Source organism: Trametes versicolor (genome assembly GCF_000271585.1).
Source record: "Trametes versicolor FP-101664 SS1 unplaced genomic scaffold TRAVEscaffold_2, whole genome shotgun sequence".
In the NCBI taxonomy this organism is placed as follows: Eukaryota; Fungi; Basidiomycota; class Agaricomycetes; order Polyporales; family Polyporaceae; genus Trametes; species Trametes versicolor.
Genome location: NW_007360322.1, coordinates 310,556 through 318,473, shown reverse-complemented (window position 1 = coordinate 318,473; position 7,918 = coordinate 310,556). Strand labels below are relative to the sequence as shown.

The 7,918-nt window shown below is 61.5% G+C and overlaps 4 protein-coding genes across 4 annotated transcripts; 1 reads left to right on the top strand and 3 right to left on the bottom strand.

Moving 5' to 3' along the window:
• Positions 1-192: 192 nt before the first annotated feature.
• TRAVEDRAFT_160367 (uncharacterized protein) lies at positions 193-2,014 on the top strand (the record flags this gene model as incomplete). The annotated part of the gene is made up of 6 exons (XM_008035866.1): positions 193-547; positions 604-700; positions 755-865; positions 1,098-1,300; positions 1,354-1,445; positions 1,504-2,014. The coding sequence occupies 6 exons, from the start codon at positions 193-195 to the stop codon at positions 1,774-1,776; spliced, it is 1,131 nt and encodes a 376-aa protein (XP_008034057.1). The 3' UTR covers positions 1,777-2,014.
• Positions 2,015-2,479: 465 nt separating this feature from the next.
• Positions 2,480-2,887, bottom strand: TRAVEDRAFT_26219 (uncharacterized protein; the record flags this gene model as incomplete). The annotated part of the gene is made up of 1 exon (XM_008035324.1): positions 2,480-2,887. A coding segment is annotated over one exon (174 nt), but the record flags the coding sequence as incomplete, so codon positions are not given.
• Positions 2,888-3,500: 613 nt separating this feature from the next.
• TRAVEDRAFT_42843 (uncharacterized protein) lies at positions 3,501-3,889 on the bottom strand (the record flags this gene model as incomplete). Its single annotated transcript, XM_008035514.1, has 3 exons — positions 3,501-3,538; positions 3,595-3,760; positions 3,818-3,889. The coding sequence occupies 3 exons, from the start codon at positions 3,887-3,889 to the stop codon at positions 3,501-3,503; spliced, it is 276 nt and encodes a 91-aa protein (XP_008033705.1).
• Positions 3,890-6,250: 2,361 nt separating this feature from the next.
• On the bottom strand, positions 6,251-7,407 carry TRAVEDRAFT_26217 (uncharacterized protein). The gene is made up of 2 exons (XM_008035323.1): positions 7,272-7,407; positions 6,251-7,214 (listed from the first exon to the last, which is right to left on the bottom strand). The coding sequence occupies exons 1-2, from the start codon at positions 7,357-7,359 to the stop codon at positions 6,490-6,492; spliced, it is 813 nt and encodes a 270-aa protein (XP_008033514.1). The 5' UTR covers positions 7,360-7,407; the 3' UTR covers positions 6,251-6,489.
• Positions 7,408-7,918: the final 511 nt, after the last annotated feature.

The following is a 7,918-nucleotide window of genomic DNA, read 5'->3' as shown; positions in this document are numbered from 1 at the left end:
ACCGTCTGCCCTCGCTCGACACGTCTGCCTACTGACCCGCCGATGTATACCGCGAGCATGAGCGGGCTGCCCACGTGGGAGGCGTTGCGGTGATGGATCGCGGTCTGCCTCGCTCTCCGCCTCCACCGCACAACATTCCTGTCCTTCATCCCGCCTCCATCCTCAGTCCTCTCCCTCCCCACACCTGCCGCCATGCTGCCGGCGCTGCTGCTCTCCCCGACGCTCCTTCTCCCCCTCCTCGCCGTCCTTGGCCCCGCCCCGGCGCGGGCGGGCGATGTGCAGTTCGGCGGAGGGTGCAACCCGGACCACCAGAAGCTGCAGGAGGGCACGTTCCAGTTCCAGACGGACTGCGACGCCATGACGTTCTGCTTCAGCGGCAACTCGACGTGCGCCCACCGCGGCTGCCGCCAGGACGAGTTTCCGTTCGGGTACTCGAAGACCGAGAAGCTCCCCGACCGCTGCCCGAAGGGCCAGTTCTGCCCGGACGAGCAGGACCTGTGCCAGCCGCTGCTCGCTGTCGGCAGTGCGTGTCAGTTCAACCGCGATGGTGAGTGTCATGTGCTAGATGTGCGATTGTGGAGGAATGCCGATGTCCGACGTAAGATGAGTGCGAGGGGCCGCCGAACTTCAAGGAGCTCGAGGACACGACTGGGTTCGGACTGAACTCCAACGGATCTGTTTGTCTAAACAACATCTGCATGTACGTCTTCTCTTCGTGATGATCCCTCTCGTCCGTTCTAACCTCACTCTGCAGGTGGGCAAACGTCACCGTCGGCCTCCCTTGTATCGTGCAAAACACCGCCTACACTGCGTACGGCCCTGACGGCGAGTTCATCGACATCGTATCAAGGCAAGTGCTCCCCTCGTTCTGTTGTACTACGGACAAGTCGCTGCATCAATCCCGTCCCACGCCCGCAAATATCCGCGAGTAAACTGGGAACAAGGGACGTACATCGCTACAGCATTCGTCTCAGCGCTACGGGAGACCGCCGTCCGCGCCCGGGTCCCTTGCGATCAATAGCGCGTTCGAGCCCACTGCTCGGCACATCGACTTGTCCGCGCGCTCTCCTTTTGCGACAAAGCTGACCTTTCTGCAGGGGCAACTGCAAAGTGGGGCTCTACTGCGACGCTCAGCAGCTGGTTTGCGTCCAGGGCAAGGCGGTGGGGGACACGTGCGATGCCGACAAGGAGTGTTTGTCGTATAATTGCTTGGCATCCGGTACCTGCGGCGATAGGGCCGACACCCCGCGCGAGGTCGCCAAGTGGGTCTATGTCGTGGTCGCTATTTGCATTTTCGGAGGTACGTGGGCGAGATGCGAAAGGTGGCACGGTGGCTCATAGCAGTCGCTCCAGGTATCATCGGGACTCTCATTGGGCTCTACTTCATTCACCGGAAGGACCGTGACCAGGAGCGCGAGAAGCGTATGCAGTACTGGCGCGAGCAGGTACGGCTGTCCCTTCCCCTCTGATCAGAGCGTACTGCTGACACGTCGGTGCACACAGAACGCCTTCCGTCAAAACATCATGCAGATGCAGGAAACGGCGCGGAATTCGCTGATGAACTTTGACACGCCCGGGACGAGCCCGCGGAGCACGATGTACGGGCGCGACCAGCAGACGGAGGACTCGCAGGCGCCGATGCTGCACCAGGCGAGCAAGTCGAGCGCGCTGCGGTACTACGTCTCCGACGACGGCTCGCAGATCGACGACCGGTCGGACGAGGACCTCATGATGCGCCGCCGCGACCCGCAGCCCCACCAGGGCGACCGGTTCTGATTCAGCTGGCTCCTCCGTCCGTGGTGATCATGCTCTCTTCTAGACACTCCTATTTACGAATGCATAGCGGGCTGCATCGGACTTCATCAGCTACGGCTAGGCTCGGCCCTCGCTTCGTACGCACATTCGCCCCTCCCACGAAACGACGCTCGGACACGCTTCGTGCACCGTGCAATCCTCCCCGCCCTCCCACAACTGTAGCGTACGGTTCAGTAATATGACTGGTGCTACGCCCCTCGCAGTCGTCCCCTCGTTTGTTGGCAGTGTATAGCAATAATATACCACATGCTTGTATATACACCTTTCGACACACCCGCGGTGTCCCGCACGTCGCTGAATATTCCCGCGCACTCCGCGCTCATGACCGAGTCCGAGAGTGGCCCTGGAGACTTCGCGGCAAATACACCGAGTGCACGCACGCAGGGCGCGGCGATGCTCGAGGCATCCCGCCGCGGAAGGTGTGCGCGGCGGGCGGGCGCTCCGGCGGGCGCGATCGTGCACGTAGCGGTGAATATATTTTATTGTGCGGAACGAGCTGTGCGCGCGCGGGAGTGCACGCGGGCGGGCGGATGCGAGCTCACCACCGCGGCGAGAATCAAGGACTCTGGCAGGACGGTGGGGTTCTATGGGACAGGGGGGGTTCTATGGGAGAGGGGGAGGGGGAGGAGAGGGGTGGGCGGCGAAGTCATGGAGAGTAGAGGGCTCAAAATATATTTTGTATCGACTCTACAAGGCTGGGAATCGTGTCGTAGCACGTCCACCGACGAAGGCGCACGGAAACTCGAAAAACGCGTGGTCGAGGGAGTCTCCAAACGGGCGTATGTGCTGATCACCCTCGGGCGCTCGAATCGCCCGCCGCACCGCCGAGAGTTGCACGAGCGCGCCACCAGTGAGATTCACGCCCTCGCGAGAACGGCGACGCGCTGCACAGAGTGTTCGCGCGAGCTCTCCACGCGCAGACTTTGCGGAATCCGATTGCGCGGAATTCGCACCCTCGCGGCGATCGACGCGGTCGCCATTTCACCCCGCGCCTCAGCCCGTGCGCTCCCGAGCCTCGAGTTGTGAGAGCGCGCCAGAGGCGAGAGATACGTCCTCGCGGCGGACAAACGCGTTACTAGTGCGTTTGCGTGGGCTCCCCGCCCGCAGACGTCGCAAAATGCGAGTTCGCGAAATTGGCGCCCTCGCAGCGCTCAACACCGTCGCCATGTCCTTCCTTGCCTCGTCCTCTGCGCTCCGAGTCTCCGCACAGCTTGCGCGCGTCCGCTCGCGCGGTCTGGATCTACGAAAGAACGGTCAGATGTCTCGGGAAGCTTATTGCAGCGGCGCGTACGCACTTGACCGCCTACCTGCAACACGGATTTTCGGTTGTACTCCCCGCCCACCTGGTCTCCCGCCCGGCCGGTGCGCGTTGTCGGAATTCGGTGCATGGACTCCCGCGCGCTGACGTTGCGAAATTCGGGGGCGCGGCATTAGCGCCCTTGCCGCACTTGACACAGGCCCGCTCGCGCGGTCTGGGCCTGCGACATACGAGTCAGACGTCTCCAGAAGATCAATATGGTGACGCGTACTCACTTGACTGCTGGCCGCCGTTCCGGCGCTGCTGGTCCCCTTCCCGCCCGGTGCGTGTGGTCAGAATTCGGTGCGCGGCCGTCTGCAATCGGCGAATCTCGCGATGTACGCGCCAAGTCGATGTTCTTCGCACGCTGCGAGTCTGGACCGCGCCGTTACCCCGTCGCACCTGCGCAAGCGTGCCCACAGCGGCCTGCAAAGCACTAGTAAGTAGATGTATCTGTGATGCATCCGAGTGTGTGTGCGTACCTTCGATAGCCTGTTGAGACACTCCGAGATAGAGATCAGTGAGCTTCCACTCGGCGGCACTCGTTAAGTAGTCCGCGAGCCTCAGAAGCTTGGCGAGCTTCCGGACTGCGGGGGTCCTGATTGCGCCGTCACCGCACTGCGCACACATGAGGGTGCCCACTGCAATCTGAAAAAGCATGAGTGAGTGACGGAATACGTGCTGCATGCGAGCGCGGGAGCGTACCTTCGATGCCATGTAGATAGCAGATACATCTCGGCAGACGAGCTCGGTGAGCTTTGGAACAGCGGCACTCATTGAGTGCTCTGCGAGCCTCTTCGGACGATCGCATAGCCCACTGCGGAACAAACGGCTACTTCAGTGATGTACAAGAAAGTACGCACCTTGTCGACGCGTCGTCGTCGTGATCTCCAAGTGACGAGCTCCCGGGCGGCCGGAGTTCCAGTCGAGCAGCCCAGTGGTATGCGGTGTCGCCCAGGTCGTATGTGGTGCGTCCTAGACGGTCCCAGGTGTCGGGATGCTCCTCCCCGGCGGTGCGTTTCGTGCGCGAGGCCACGGCATGGTGGCGGGAGACAAGAAGAGCATGGCGGTGATTTTGGCGCCCGAGACTCGAAAGTCACTTAGCCCGCCCGCGGCGGCCCTTTGCAATCCTGGCTCTCTCCCGCACCGCCACCATCCCCGCACTCGTCTCCCCTCGCTTCTCCTTTCTTGCTTGGCCCGCGGTCTCGACTCCCTTGTGCAAACAGCCGATTGCCGGCGGCGCGGACTGCGGGAACTCGATACATCAAGGTACGCGCTTAGCGAACACGAGGCTACTCACCTCTCTCGTCAACAGTCGCTGCCAGCACTCCGCCTGCTCGCGCTTTCCCGTCTTCCGCTCACTTCGCCGTTCGCCGGTGCCCTGGTACATCATGAGGATGAGTGAGAATACAGTGGCTGAATACTCACCTTGACAGCCTGGCCACATTGACCAGCAATACCAAGACTGCATTTCACGCCTCCTGATGCGGTGTGCGTTTGACGCGTCTCTGCTGATGCGCCCACGTCGCGTATTCTCGCTATGGTACGTGCCAGTTATGATCTCATGTACGATGCATGTGGGCTCACCTTTTCAGCCCGCCCTCGTCGCGAGCCAATGCCAAAACGGCGTTTGCGCCGTCCTCCTACCGCGGCCGCTCTATGAAACGGCACTTCTTGATGCGGTGTCGTCCTCGCGCTCGCTCGACGCATGCGGCCCCGAGCGAATACGATCGCGTCGAGCGTGAGCACTACACGCGTGCACTCCCTTTGGCAGAGTACCCACGGCGAACTCGAGCGGCGGTGCCCTATGCGCCCCCATCTGCGCCCTCTCTATGCAGTGTGCACGCGAAAGCGGCAGTGTGTGCGCCGCTTACGCCGGCTGATTCGGTGTGCAACTGCGACGGTGAGCGGAGCAGCAAATGACAAACGTGTTTTGGGTTCGCTCACCTCGAGAACACGCCCAGGTCGTCCGCCCACGGGCCACGGCACGGTGACTTTGACCGTGCACTCATGCATTCTGCCGCGATCGCGCCGCACCCGACTCCGTCACATCTCTCTCGTGCCTCTAGGCTCTGTTCTGCTGGTCTTCTGTCTCTCCTCCTGGGAAACCTGCCGCCATACGCTCTGGAACTCACCGACTCCTCGACACCAATCTCAACCCGGCCTCGGTCTCCCATAACTTCCGGATCCGCTGGCGACTGCTCGTACACAGCCATCGTTTCTTCTCGGGACTGCGCCTTGGAATTTTCTGGCTACGCGCTCCTGGAAAAACGGCTGTCAGACAACAAGAGTGCTGCTGCTGCACGTGCGAACACTCACAGGGCTCGAACTCGACCTCGGCTTGGCACCTTCTCTGCTGGAGCTCGCCCGTGTCTGAACACGGTCTGGTGTGCGTTCCGTGTCGCTCGAAATGTCTTGTGTTTGTTCTGCGGGGTGTTAAGGCTGTGTCTCGACCATGACTGTGTTTCTCACCTCGTCCAACTGCACTACTGACATACCTCGCTGACTTGGACTCTGCTGGTTGCTGGTTGGTCCTGTGCTCTGCGACATAACTGGGCTCGCTCCTGTGCGACGGTCTTTGGGGCTCTGGGTGCGTCGCATCGGGCGATGTCGGCGTCGAGGAGATGAGGAGGGGGAGGGACTTGACGGAGACTGCATCGCCGGGAGCGCGTCGCGGCGGGCTGATAAACCGCAGCAAGCGTCGAGGAATGTCAACGGCGGAAGACGCTGAGGGAAAGGTGAGGGAAAGGGAAATCAGGGAGGGGATTCCATGCGTAGGGGGAAGAGGTGGTTGACGGGGAGGAAGAACAGAAGACGGCGGGACGGGCACCGGCCCAGACTTATTATCAAGGTAGTCTCTTTCCCGATTGATCTGTCCTGCGGTGTACGCCATAACGCCAGCTCATATATCACTGTCAGGGTGAGGCCAGCCGTCGGCGTGGCATGGCCTCGATCGGGCAGTCTCAGGGTAGCCGGCCAGAGCGCTTGAATTTCAAGTGTGGTCAATTCCGCGCGGACAGCCTAGAACTTTCGCCTGCGGCCAGTCTAGCATGATTTGGTCAGCGCCATGCAGCCGCATTGCGATTTATTTGCAAGGCGGACAGCAAAACAAGCAAAACGATGCTCGAGCGGAGGTGTCGAAATCGGCTAGACATGCCCAATTTGGCAGGTAGCGTGGTTCAGAGCGCTCGCGCGCGCGGACTTCGCCCGGCCGATCTCTGGCTTCTCCATGACCACTGCGCCCGACTCGCCACCTCCCCGACGTCTTCTACGCTCCCACGTCGATTAGATAGCGGAAATTATACGTAGATACGCTAATCGAGTGCGATTTGGAATCTGTCAATCCGCCTGAACCTGCCATGCCGCCGCTCTCATACCTAATCCGCTCCGGCCGTCTCAGGCTCCCACTCGCTGTCCGACGCGTCCTCGATCGGGTCATCAGAGAGCTCGCCGCCGAACGAGCGTGTCAGCTCGAAATCGGGGTCGGTGATATCGTCGTCCAGCGCGTGCGCCTCCTCCGAACCCTGCTCGCCATCACCGCCGCTGCTCACCTTGTTCGCTCGTTGCAGCACAAATGGCAAGCTCGTGACCCCCGTTGTCTGCCGCTTCTTCCGCACCCGTGTCTCCATGTCCGATGCGCGTGCGCGCCGCTTCTTTGTGTCCTGCCGCTGCTGCGACTGCGCCTTGGGCTCCGGCATGGTCGACGTCGATTGGCGGCCAACCCGTCGCATGTCGCGTGCGCGGAAGACGTCGGACTCGACGGGGAGGGCTTTGGCCTTCGCCTTGGCGGCGGCGGCTCGAGCCTTGAGCTCCGGGAGGTGCTGGGGCGTCGGATGGACACTCTCGGGGTCGCGCGCGGCGTTGGCGTAGTCCTTGCGCGAGGCTGGCTCGAAGCGCAGCTTCTCGGGGTCCCCGTCAGGCAGGTACCGGCGCCGACGGATCTCGCGGAGCGTATCGAGGCCGCCACCGACCGAGCTGAGGTCCGTGAACGGGACATCCTGCGGCCACCCCACAAGCACATGCCCAGTCCCGAGTACAATGTCGGAGGCATAGCACTGCGGAGCGTAGCGCATGCGCTTCTGGTTGCCGTGAGACAGACGGTCTGCATAAAAGGGTCAGTCACGGTGCTGCGCGAGTGTAATGTGTGAGTGTTGCTCACCGATATCCCCATTCAGATTTCCTTGCATCTCCACCTTGATGTCGCCGCCTTCCCAGCCGCGTGGGGCGTCCTTGCGCTTCGAGGGCATGTCGTGGAGAGGAGAGGGGAAGGGGGAGTGAGAGGGAGAGGGAGAGGGCGCACATCCGGTGTGCACAGAGGATTCTTGAGTGCGCAGTAGCGGCCGGCGAAGCAGATGAGTCCAGAGCGTGTTTGCATGGATCAACGAGGCTAATCCTGTTGATGCTCCGCAGGTTGCGCATGCGCGCAGACGTCCATGCGAGTTCGCGGCGGTACGCCCATTTCGCGAAGCGAGTTACTTCGATTTTGCAGGGCCCCCGGGTGATTGTATCTCGATAGCACACCAGCCGTGGCTCCACTGTCTGTTGTGGACGGTGGACAAAAATAGCCTGATCATACTAACGTGAGCGGCGGTCCTACAGCGAGTGAAACAAGATGGAAATACTACCGAACACAGCGGGAGAAGAGATGGGTTGCCGCGGGATGCCTCAGTGCAACTTGGCCGTGTTCCGAGGGCTTGTAAGTGGGTTCGAGGCCATCGGAAGTGCCAGAGATGCGACACAGTGGGCGCACACGAGAGAAGCGAGTCAATGAGCGGTCTGCCACGTGAGTCTTAGATGCGATATGAT